We start from the raw sequence: 12,987 nt of genomic DNA, 5'->3' as shown, positions 1-12,987 counted from the left end.
TTAGAAGTTTTTAAGTTCCTTCTCCTAGACAGTGAAATTATGGACTCATCAGAGATGTTCAGATTTAAAGTTGTGGAATTCTGCATTTTTCATGCCTTTAAAGCCTGGCATTTGGGCTTGGAATCGAGAAGTGAAAAAGAGCATGCAAATACAAGTCTCTTACATTATGCTTTCATTCAGGGGGATCATTGATTTACTTTATATAACAAGTGCACTCTTATGCATTTATATACAATGGATTTGCTGAGAGAAACTAGGTTAAAATCTTCACATTTCAGGGAAAGAGAAGAGTGTGCTAACAACTTCCAGGCCATTCTGTCACGTGCCTGATTTCCCTTCTCAACTCAGTTTTCCTCCTCCTTGATGTACACGGGTGGGCAGAAGTAGGTTTACAGTTTGATACAAGTAATATAATCTTAATAAACAATAATATAAGAATAAACCCTGTGTTTTGCATACTCACAACTGTAAATCTACTCTTGCCCACCCCTGTCCATTGGACTTTTTTGCTGAGTTGGGCTAGTCTGTCTGTAACAAAGATAGCACCTGTTCTTGGTCAGTGTAAGGACGTTATTTCTAGTGTGGACATTCACCAAAAGAACTTCTGGTTTTAGACATGTAGGTGGCAGAAAATGTGCAATAATTTTTTAAGCCACCTTCAGCTGCCTTTTCACCAACAGAAGTCTGTTTTCTCTTCTGCCTTTCAACTCCTTTCCCAGCATCAGGTTTGTTTCTTTAGTAACTAAACTATCCCAGTTTTTTATTGTTTGACCCACAATACGCAAACATTCTTAGTGTCAACTTCTAACATTTTATTGGTTTAACACAGAAACTGGACCAAATGGGTCTCGGGTGTTTCAGTTTTCCCTTAAGAAAGAATCTTCTGTTCCTGGTGAACAGAACTCTTACAGCCTAAGAGTTCTCTTTATTTTGCTACATATATCAAGTGAGTCCATATATCTGGGCTCACAAATGTAAGACATTAAGTGAACCCAAGTTTTGTGGCAAATTCGGTGCTTGAATCAGGGGAAATAAGGTGTGCTATTCGTCATTTATTTTAAGAAGAGTACTTATAGCTGGGATGAAACTGAATAATCTGGTTATGCTTCTAATTAACTTTCAATCCAATACCAAAAAATAAAAATTAGTACCTTACTGAGTTTGGCAGTAATAATTTGGAAAAACATTTATAGTTTCATATGTAAATGTTGCTAAAGGATTTTGCACATTAAAAGTGAATAAACATGTTTTTCTCCTTTTTGCCTGATATACTACATGGAGAAGCATCTTGGATGACTATCACTGTGGAGATTCCTGAAAATACTGTACTGAAGTTTTGCAGCTCTGTGTTCTGCTAGCATCTCTACCAGCAGTTTTTGTCTTAGGGGTACAGCAATACTTCTATTCAGTCCTCAAGGAGTAAAAAGGTTGTACTGTATTGTAATTCTTTTATTTTCTTTGATTTTTAAAAAAGAATTTATTTATTTATTTTTAGAGAGACGGGAGGGGAGAGAGAAATAGAAGGAGAGAAATATCAGTGTGTGGTTGCTTCTTGCCCGCTCCCAACGGGGAACCTGGCCCATCACCCAGGTATGTCCTCTGACTGGGAATTGAACCGGTGACCCTTTGGCTCGCAGGTCGGCACTCAATCTACTGAGCCACACCATTCTTTGATTCTTTTTAAACAAAAAGTTATCCTTCAGAGGAGACCTTTTACATCATTTAAGACAATATTTTGGGATTGCAGGGGCTGAATAATGATTAATAAATTTTGTGGCTTTTGGCAAAAGATATAAAACAACATGTGCACATTTAACTATTTATGTTGAAAATTAACTCCAGAAATAGAAATCCCCTAACACAATGATATAATCATCTAAAATAAAAAAAACTAAAAGAATGAATCTAAGATCAGTATGCATTCTTCTTTTGTAGTGGATGTTCTATAATTAAATCTTCCCTCATCTTTTTCTTGGGGGGCAGGGGAAGGTCGCTTCATAAATTATGACACTACCAATACTTCCTGAGCGCAAGTACAATACTTTTCAACAGTAATTGATCTGAATACTTAAAAATAATTGCCATTAGCTTTAAGAACAGAAACTCTTAAAAATCTTTAAAAACTAGCTTGAGCACAGAAGCAAATGGGGAATCAAAACAATTTCGGAGAAAAATTGGGTCACTTGGTAACCCTTAGATGAAAAAGTGTAATTTCTGAAATGTAATTACTTTTTAGCTTTATCATTTTAGGAATAGGTACAATGAAGATGATGAAATCTTTGTGCGTATTGAGTTACAAAATATTTGATATATTAAAAATAATTTGTATTTTATTTAGTTGACATTTAAGTTACACTTCACCGCCTATTCCAATATGGAATGTAATTTAATACCTTAGACCTTTCATGATTGATTTAGCATTAACTAAGAAAACATTTCTTTTCATGCTATTCACTTGAGTTAGAGTTGACTTATTTGAACCATTATACTAATTTAAAAATGGAGTTAAAATAGATATGACTAATTCAATAAAAGGAAAAAACATTTTTGTATGAGCTACAAATTCATTGTTATTAAATACAAATATGATTTTCTAAAATAGGCTTTGAAAGTACAATTAATGCTAATGGAAACAAATTCAGTTTAAGCATCTGACAGCTAGCTTTTCCTCTTCCTTAGCCTTTTATTATCCAAATGTTTAAGACACAGCCCTATTCTTGAGGAGTTCATAGTCTTGCGTAGAGACAGATAAGAAATAATTAGGATGTATTAATATGATCAGTGTAAAACTGATATATGTATGGAAGTGTTGGAACTAGTTACTTGTTTTTGGCTCTTTGCCAAAAATTGTAGAAGGGAAGGAGAAGATAAGTGATAGAACTGTTATATTAAAAAAAAAAAAAAAGACACAGAGACACACACACACACCACTGCTACCAGATAGTAACATGGTACTTTGAGGATTTTTTTTTAATTCAGGGATTGCTAAATTTTTTCATGATCGTTTAGATGAGCACTTTCTCCTGCCATCTTGGATTTTCATCTCTTAGTGTGTAAACTAATTTTAGTTTCCAGTTCACTACTGTCTCTTATTAATTGTACTGAGCATACCAAAACCTGATAAATCTTCAACCCTGTGTAGCAGGTAGTATATGTTTTTGCTCCATCTTTTTATTTTTTGACTGGTATAATAGAACCAACTTACCTTTGAAGTCCAAAGCCAGCATTTGTTCATTTTCAAGTGGGATCATTGACAAGCAACATGACTATTTGGGAGTAATTATTGGTTGGGCTGCAGAAGAGTGGCTGAAACAGAAATATCCTGATAAACAGGTTATAAAAGGGTATTATTCTTTCAATAAAATAGTATAAATAATCCCTCTTGGAAATTATTACCTCATCCTGAGAACAGTGTTTGACTTGGATTAGCCACTGTGAATTCTAGTCTTTTAACATAGCTGAGCATGTTAAAGTTAATTTAGGCCACATTAGATTATGACTAGAAGCTATTTGGCTGGAAATACAATATGCATAAAAACAGTATAAATCTTTGTTATTTAAATTAAACTACAGTTGACTATTGAATAATGTGGGGGTTAGGACACTGACTGCCCCCCACCATGCAGTGAAAATCCACATATAACTTTGACTCTCCAAAAACTGAGTTGCCCCTCAGTATCCACTGGGGATTGGTTCCAGGATTCCTGAGGATGCTCAAGTCCCCTATATAAAATGGCATAGCCCTCCACATTTGTGCATTCCCAAATGCTGATTGAAAACAATACAGCATTTATTGAAAAAAATCCATGTATAAGTGGACCTTCACGCTTCAAACACGTGTTGCTCAAGGTTCAACTGCAATACATATAGTTTGTTTTTTCTGGAATGAATAATAAAGTATTTGCCTCCCATATAATTTTGTTATAGATAATATATATTAACTCCCACTTTTAACCTCATAATTCATGTTTTTATTTCTTTAGGCCAGTGAAAATATTCCTTACTTCAAATTCTTATCAATGAGTCTAACAGAATTGGCATATACTTTACCTACATACCTGGGAAGGACATAACAATTATGAGGTACACCATCTTAAGTTACAAATTATTTTTCCAGATCTTATTTATTTACATTGAACTCACATTGCCTGTCAAATAACTATACTGATATAAGGTAACTGCTACTATAAAAAATATAATTTAGCATGTAACTGAATAGAATCCTAAATTTTATCACTAATATTCAGAAACCTTATTTTAATAGTATTTCCTTTTATAAAGGAGCTTTGAATATAGTGGGCCTGTTTCAAATATCCTAATTAGAAATTTTTTCTTTCAAAAAACAGCAATGATAATTTGCTGCTTTCTGGAAAGATTTTTTAAAGGAAGTTCAGAAGAAAGGAATTTTATTAGGATTAAGTTCAGGGCAGGTTTATTCTAGTAGGTTTTGTGGCACAGGTACCCTAAATAATTCATTGTGAGACTCCAGTGAAGGCCATATGCCAGAAATTAAATTGCCATCTCAACTGTCCACAAAACTTTATACACCCTTAGTACACAGGATATAATACATAAACCAGTCCAATCTTTGAAGAGTTTCTTTTCTTAGCTGCTCTATAGAATTTTACAACTGTCCAATTTACAGAACATTTTTTGAAGCAACACTTTAAAAAATTCCTGTAAATTATAAAAAGTGTTTGGTAATTTAAAATAATATTTGTTTATGTTCAAGCTACATTGAATAGCTTCTTTACCAAATGTGACAGAATCAAAAATATAAGGAAGCCATGGCTAAGAAAAATCCATCCACATGATTAAGTTTTTACTGAGTGTAAACAATTTTTTTATTGATGTGCAGCCCCAATTGCACTTTCTACCCAATTGGATAAATAAAAGCTAAGATATCACTTAATTTTTTAAAAATCAAAATTCAACATATACTGGTTTTCTGGTAATGCTATTTTTAATATGACTAAAAACTCATCTTAGCATTACGCTTAGAAAAGCCAACTTGTAATTGAACAGACAGAGAATGCAGTTGATGTAACAGCTATCATTTACTGAGTGACTATGTACTAGGCATTATTTTCGTGGTTTCATATTTAACAACTTTAATCTTATAGTAGTATTACTAGTTTCATTTCATTGGTGAGGAAAGAGAAGCTTGAAAGAGATTCAAGTGCCTTGCGAAGTTTACACAACTGGTAAATTTTCTCAGCAAATATTTGAGAGCTTACTCTGTTGGCCCTGACAGTATGCCGGGTGTGAGAATGCAGCTGTAAACAAGAAAGAAAAGATCTCCATTCTAAAGGAGCTTACACTCTGGGAATGAAGTCAGGATTTGAATGTAGTGGTGTCATATTCTAAAACTTTCATCTTAGCTTCCACACTTCTTACTGCCAAGGACACTACAGAAGAGATGGATAAAACTGTCCCAGTGCTGCTTGAGAAAGGTAGGGATGGAAACTACTGGAATGTGTTGTAGGAAAGAAATATTGGCATATATCTCAGAGGAAAAACCCTAGGACCTAAGCTGTATGGTAGGGAATGGAAAGCCTATGTAGATGATGTGTAATATAATAGCAATGACATGTACATGATTACATCTCAAATAGCCTGAAGGAAATTATCTCAGTGTATTAACCCTGCACTGTTCAACATGGTGGCCATTAGCCACTATGGCTTTCCAGTAACTGAAATGTGGCTAGTACATTTAAAAATGGATGGTTATACAATTATTAGATCTTTTAAGCATATCTGGAACAACTTGGTGTGTGAATCTATTGTTTCAATTAAATTTTAGGAAACAAATACAGATCAAGTATTTCTGATGAAAATTTAGCATCTGAATTGAAATGTGCTATTGTTTAGGATATACACTGGATTTTGAAGACTTAGTATAAAAATGAATATAAAATACCTGTTAATTATTTTTAAAATATTGATTAAATGCTGAAATGATAATGTTTTGGATATTCTCTGTGAAATAAAATATTAAAATTAAACTTTTATTTGTTACTTCTTAAGATGTGTCTAGTAGGAAATTTTAAATTATATATATGACTTGCATTATATTTGTATTGGAGAGTGCTATTATAATTAAAGAAGCCCTGATGAAGAGGGTCTGATCTATATATACTATCTTTTACTTCTGGCATCAAAATATTTTCATAATATACTTCCTTACCTTTTTATCAAGTTATGTTTTGCTCTTCATTCTTTCTATTAATGTTAACAATCATACTAATAACTGTGTTCAATATTTCTTCCTAGAGTAGAAATATAAAAGTTACACATGCATTAACATAAATTCATTATACAAGTGTGCACATAACATATTTATTTCCAAAGAGTATTCCCCAGAGTGAAGTTTTAAAAATAGAAAGTAAACATAAGTACTGTTCAGAACTATATTCAAGGATTCACAAATTTTGGAAAAAACACTTTATATACTATACTATATATATATCCAGGAAAAAACAAACATAAACATATAAAAATAGACAAAAAGATACAAACATAATACATTTTGGTTGGAATTTTAGAGATGTTTTTTTTTCTTCTCTTTCCCCTTTACTTCAAAAGTTATAAATACTTTTGAAGTAGCATGTATTGTTGCACTTTTGATTTTTTGTTGTACAGTTAATGAACTTGAGAGCCTGGATGAGTGGTGATCATTTGTTTGGTCTTCCCATTCTTTCACTTCTTCTTCTTTGATTAATAAAGGTTTTCCTAGAGTTTGGCCGACAAGATTACACACTTCTTGAGCTTTGCGCCACGCATTCTCAACAGCAACAAGACAGGCTTGCCGTCTTAGGAATTAAATGCAGAGATTATTAATATGGCAGGCATTCAATGAACTGTAGCACTGAATAATTTTGTTTAATTAATTGATAATTTAAAGATGTGTTTAACTTACCGAAGATTCTCAACAGAACCTGAAGTATGATAAAACTGGGGTTGGCTGATGACAACAGAGCTATCTAGCTTTTCAACGAGAAAGTTACAAATATTTTGCATTTTTCCAAATTCAGTAAATGTAATGCAAACCTGTAAATGAAATGACACTTGAAATTATTTTCATGCCTATACATTATTTCAAAATTTTCTCTAAGTGTGAATTAAAGTAAAAGCCATATTGCAATGAGGTCATTTTATAGTATGTAACAGATATGAAAAGCCTATCTCATACTTATAACTAAATTGTTTTCTTATTAACTTTTCCTTATAAATTTCATTCTTTATCTAATATTAACTTGAATATTTTAAAATACATTTTAAACCACCCAGGGACTTTTTATAAAAGAGAATTGGAGGTTTTCCTTTCAACTTTAGTATTTGGCTGAATTCTAATTCTGATACATTTTTCATGACACTGTAGTCAAATCTATGCTATTAGCTTCCCGATAAGCAGTATTTACACCATACTTTACTGCTATCAAAGAGATGTTTCTTCTTCCATAGTTACTATTTTCAGATATATATGTGGGAGGCCATCTATTTCATTATGTCCTCTGTCTTTAAAAATGTAGGAACAGTCCTTATGCAGTACTTTAACTAGTCTTAAAAAAATTTTATGGAAGTAAACTAAACATTTTTTCTGAGGAAACGTCACAAAAACTCTTTATATAAAACAAAAAAGTACAGGTCCTGGAGAGAAGGCTGGAGTAGCAAAGATCTTGAAAGATAGTAAGGTGACTTGTCGAGTCATCTTACACAATGCAGAATAGTGGCCTTTAATCATAAATGTTATCCAATGAAGATTAATGTTCTATGTGGCTTCAATACTAAGTAAATAGTGTATTTTATAATCACTCTGTCAATTTCTATTTTTTAAAAAAGATGACTGGGATTTTAATTGGGATTTCAATTAATCTATATATGGTGTATCAATTAATGAAGAACTCATATCTTAATGATATTGAGACTTCCCAATCACGAACAAGGTATGTTTCTCTATTTATTTAGGTCTTTTTAAATTTCTCTTAGCAATGATTTGTAGTTTCCAGTGTACAGCTCTTTCACATTTTTTAAAAAATCCTCACCCAACGATATATACTGTTTTTTAGAGAGGAAGATGGGGGGAGACGGGAGAAAAAGACAGACAGACAGACAGACATAGAGTTAAGAGAAATATATCAATTGGTTGTCTCTCATACATAGCCCAATGGGGAACCAAATCCACAACCACAGTATGTGCCCTGATTGGGAGTCAAACCTGCAACATTTTGGTGTATGGGACAATAATCCAACCAACTGAGCCATGCAGCCAGGGCTCACATTTAAAAACATCAGATTTATTTCTAGGTATGTTATATTTTTGCTTCTTATCAATTCTGAGGTGTTTTTTTGGTAGGTTCCATCAGATTTTCTGCACAGATGGTCATGTTGTCCATGAATAGGCAATTTTACTTCTTACTTTCCAGTCTTATTCTTGCCTGATTGTATTAGCTGGAAAACTTCAAGTACAATGTTGAACAGAAGTCATGAGAGTAGATATGTTTGTCTTGTTCCTGATTTCAGGCACAAAGCATTCAGTGTTTGTTTCACCATTAAATATATTAGTAGATTTTTCACAGATTCCCTTTATCAGTTTGAGGAGTTCCCTACTATTCCTAATTTGCTGAGAATTTTTATTAGTAATAGATGATGGATTATTAAATGCTCTTTCTGCATCTCTTGAGATGATCATATGGTGTTTCTTTTTTTATTTTATTAATGTGGTAAGTTAAGATTGGCCAATTTTTGAATGTTAAACCAATCTTTCATTCTTGGAATGATCCACACTTGGTTATTCTTTTTTATATATCACTTGATTTTATTTGCTAAAATTTTGCTTACAAATTTTGCATATAGGTTTAAATGGATATTATCTGTAGTTGTTATTTTTTTGCTTGTAATTTTTTTTTTTTTTAACCCCCTGGTTTTGTTCTCATCTGGCCCCAATTATGCATTGGGAAATATTCCCTCCTTTTAATTTTCTGGAAAAGTTTGTGTACAACTGACATTTCTCCCTTGCATATATTTTCTAATTTTTCATGGGTTATTGAGAAGTATGTCTTTAAATTACAAATATTTAGGGGATTTTCCTGAGCTCTTCTGTTGTTAGGTTTCAAATGTAATTGTACTGTGGTCAGAGAACTTACTTTGTATGATTCAGATACTTTTAAATTTATCAAGACTTGTTTTATGACTCAGAATATAGTCTACCTTGGCAAATGTTCCATGTGTACTTGAAAGGAGTGTGTAGCCTGCTGTTGTTGGAATTGAGTGTCAAGGAGGTCAAATTGGTTTGTCATATTCATTTGTTGTTTAATCATTAAGAAAGGATTACTGAAAGCTCCAACAAAAACTGTAGACATTTCTTTTCAGTTCTATCATTTTTACCTTTCATATTTTGAAGCTTTGATATTAGATTTACATGTGGGTTTATTTACAGACAACATGTAGTTGGGTATTATTTTTTGATTCACTCTGACAATCTCTGTCTTTTAATTGGTGCATTTAGATCACTGATATTCAGATATACAGTATTCCTCACTTATCATGGGTATTATGTTCTAGACTGCCCCATGATAGGTGAAAATCCGTGAAGTAGGAACCTTACATTTATTTTAGTATTTATATATATTTTAAGGCTTTATAAACCCACACACTTATAAACCATTCCCAGTCCCTTATTAACCTTTCCCACTCGCTTATTAACCTTTTCCACACTTTTATAAACACTACTTTGTCCCTGGCTGGTTTGGCTCAGTGGATTGAGCGTCGGCCGGCGAGCTAAGTGTCGCTTGTTCAATCTTCCAGTCAGGGCACATCAGAGAAGGAAAACTCTGATTCCAAAAAACCTCCGCTGCCTTGCGGCATACCTCTTCAGGGGAAAGGCTAAGGGAGTAAACCCTGACAGAAAATCCGGAGCCGGAGTCCCTAAGGCGGTTTGACATTGTAGTCAACACCGGCAACTCCTGCGGCACACCTGAAGCCAAGCTGTATTGACTCCGTCTTTCCCTTGGACCCTTCAGCTGCGAAGAGAGGGGGGGTCTGCTGCATGGGCAACAGCAGACCCTCCATATCACCTGCCCAGGCTCTGTAGCTTCAGCTCCACTGGAGAGGACACTCCAGCGTCATCGCAAGATGTCGATTCAACACGGGAGGAGACAGATACCGTGTCACTCCCGAGTCGGACTGCACAGCCATTCTCGGCGGTGCAGATAGACTCTTAAGAAGCTACACCATCGTCTCTCGAGACGGACGGCTGCCGACGATAAACACTACTTATGTTCTTAAACATATTCTACGCTCTTAAACCTATGTAACTTTAACAACACACATATACAGTACCGCAAAATCCCACAATATAGTGAAAAATCCACGATAAATAATTAAATATAATATTTTAAAAAATCCCATGATACAGTGAGGCTGCGATAAATGAACCATGATATAGAGAGGGACTACTGTACTGATATTTGGATTATGATCCATCATATTCTTTACTGTTTTCTTTGCCTTTGTTCTTTTTTACTAGTTTTGTCTTCAACTCTTACTGCCTTTTGCAGTTTCAGCTGAGTGTTTTGATTTCCTTTCCTCTCTTTTCTCAACATATTAGTAATGTCTTTATATTTATTTTTATAGTATTTATTGGGGGGACATTAGTAATTAAAATTATATAGGTTTCAGGTGTACAATTCTATAATACATCATCAGTATATATTGTAGTGTGTGTGTACCTTCTCTAGTCAAGTCTCCTTCCATCATCATTTATCACCCCTTTACCCTAACTCCTCCATCCTCTTTTCCCTCTGGTGATTACCATACTGTTGTCTATGAGTTTATTTGTTTGTTTTTGTTTAATCCCTTCACTTTTTTCACCCAGTCCCCCTGCCCAACAGCTGTCAGTTTGTTCTCTGTACCTATGATTCTCTTTCTATTTTGTTTGTTAGTTTATTTTGTTCATTAGATTCCACGTATAAGTGAAGTCATATGGAATCTGTGTTTCTCTGACTGGCGTATTTCACCTAGCATAATATCCTCCAGGTCCATCCATGCTGTCCCAAAAGGTAAGATTTCCTCCTCCTCCTCCTCCTTCTTCTTTTTTTTTTTTTTTTTTGTACACAGCCAAGTGGAATTCTACTGCATAAATGTACCACAGCTTTTTTATCCACTAATCTACTGATGGGCACTTGAGCTGCTTCCAAATCTTGGTTATTATAAATAATGCTGTAATAAACATATTGGTGTATACATTCTTTCAAATCAATGTTTCGAGTTTCTTTGGATATATTCCCAGAAGTGGAAATGTTGGGTCATAAAGCAGTTCCATTTTTAACTTTTTAAGGAAACTCCATACTTCCTTCCACAGTCGCTGCACCAATCTTCATTCCCACAAACAATGCAAAGGGTTCCCTTTTCTCCACATCCTTGCCAGCACCTGTTGTTTGTTCGTTTATTAATAATACCAATCTGACAGATGTAAGGAGATATTTCATTGTGGTTTTCTCTGTGCATTTCTCTGATGACTAGTGATATTGAGCATCTTTTCATATGTCTATTGGCCGTCTATATGTCCTCTTTGGAGAAGTGTCTGTTCAAGTCCTTTGCCCATTTTTTAATTGGATTGTTTGGGTTTTGGTGTTGAGTTTTATAAGTTCCTTATATATTTTGGATATTAACCCTTTATCAGAGGTATCAGTAAATATGTTCTCCCATTCAATGGGTTGTCTTTTCATTTTGTGTAATGTATAATTTCATATTAATACTATTCACTATATTTTTCATCTCACACATTGTAATTTTTATCTCCAGGAATCCAACGTGGGGTTTTTAAATATCTTCCATGTCTCTGCTTAATTTCTGAACATACGAAATACAGTTATAATTTAACAATCTTGTTTGTTAATCATAACATCTGTATTAGTTCCTGGCTGGTTTGAATGGACTTTTCTCCTCATTATGAGCTTTAATACCTGCTATTTTGCATGCTAGGAAATCCTTGTGAATTTAAGGTATTGTATATTTTTGTATTTCTGTAAGTGTTTGTTTTAGAAGTCAGTTAAATTACTTGGAAAATGATCTCTTCAAACTTGTGTTTAAGATATATTAGGTAGGATTAGAGTACTGTTCAGTGTAGGACTAATTATATCTCCCTAATGAGGCAAGACCCTTCTATATACTCTTCTTCATGTTACATGAATCATGAGATTTTCTAGTCTGGCTGGTGCCCCACCCCAGCACTGTATGAGCCCTAAATTCTATTTTCTCTAATTTTGGGGGTAGTTTTTTTTCTAGTTTATGGTCATTTCCTCACACTCATGTGCTGACAAGTATTTTGCTAAGTCCTTGAGGGAATCCTGTAGATCTCTATAGATCCTTCTCTGTGTAGCTCTTTATATTTCAGTATACCATCCTATAGACTCTAGAATCTTGTGTGGGCTTTTATTTCCATTTTCTTAAAACAAGAAGTTAGCCACGTTCCGTCAGGATTCCCTTCCCCTGTGCAGTGGCCTGGATCCTCTCTTAAGACAGTGAGCTAGGAAAATTTTAGGACTCTTTTTGCTTTCTTTTTTTTTAGGGATCACTGAGCTTTATTGCCTTGTGTCCACTCTTGAAAACCATTGTTTCATATATTCTGTCCATTTTTTAGCTGTTGCAGTTAGGAAGGTAAATTTGGTGCATGTTATTCTATTGTAGCTAGAAGAAACACTCTTGTCTATCTTTTGAAAAAACGTCTTATAGTATTTAAAAAACAAACAAATGAACATTGGACATGCTAAACTTTTCTATGAAGTCAAAATCAGCCTCACCAGCCCCACCCAGGTTGTCAGTTTCTAACCTCAGAATAGCTCCCCAATTTGCATTTCTTCCCTAGTTACAACTCAAAGCTCCAAAATCCCTACAGGCTGTCTCTAACAAAATATATAGACAATATCATACTTAACTGCATTTGCATATTTTAAATATGAAAAAAATATCTTTTGCTGCTGTATT

The 12,987-nt window shown here is 33.9% G+C and overlaps 1 protein-coding gene and 1 long non-coding RNA gene across 4 annotated transcripts in view; one reads left to right on the top strand and one right to left on the bottom strand.

The window, feature by feature from the left end:
• Positions 1-12,987, top strand: part of LOC150007356 (uncharacterized) — a 141,009-nt gene that overhangs the window by 1,324 nt on the left and 126,698 nt on the right. The gene's annotated exons all lie outside the window — the stretch shown is intronic.
• Positions 1-12,987, bottom strand: part of IRAK1BP1 (interleukin 1 receptor associated kinase 1 binding protein 1) — a 37,969-nt gene that overhangs the window by 443 nt on the left and 24,539 nt on the right. The window contains exons 3-6 of one of the 3 annotated variants that reach the window (XR_016511810.1): positions 6,920-7,050; positions 6,188-6,812; positions 3,206-3,306; positions 1,488-1,676 (exon numbers count right to left, since the gene is read on the bottom strand). Coding sequence is in view for 1 of the 3 variants with exons in the window: in XM_090280517.1 (XP_090136643.1) it covers positions 6,542-6,812; positions 6,920-7,050 (402 nt within the window). In the remaining 2 variants the exon portion in view is untranslated. Of the gene's footprint in view, positions 1-1,487; positions 1,677-3,205; positions 3,307-6,150; positions 6,813-6,919; positions 7,051-12,987 lie in introns of those variants that run through there. The other 2 variants (XR_016511809.1, XM_090280517.1) reach the window with 2 other exon arrangements.

This window comes from Furipterus horrens, unplaced genomic scaffold, assembly GCF_987537825.1.
Source record: "Furipterus horrens unplaced genomic scaffold, mFurHor1.1.pri manual_scaffold_6, whole genome shotgun sequence".
In the NCBI taxonomy this organism is placed as follows: Eukaryota; Metazoa; Chordata; class Mammalia; order Chiroptera; family Furipteridae; genus Furipterus; species Furipterus horrens.
Note: the sequence above shows the minus strand (reverse complement) of the source record. Positions and strands in the feature narration are given on the sequence as shown.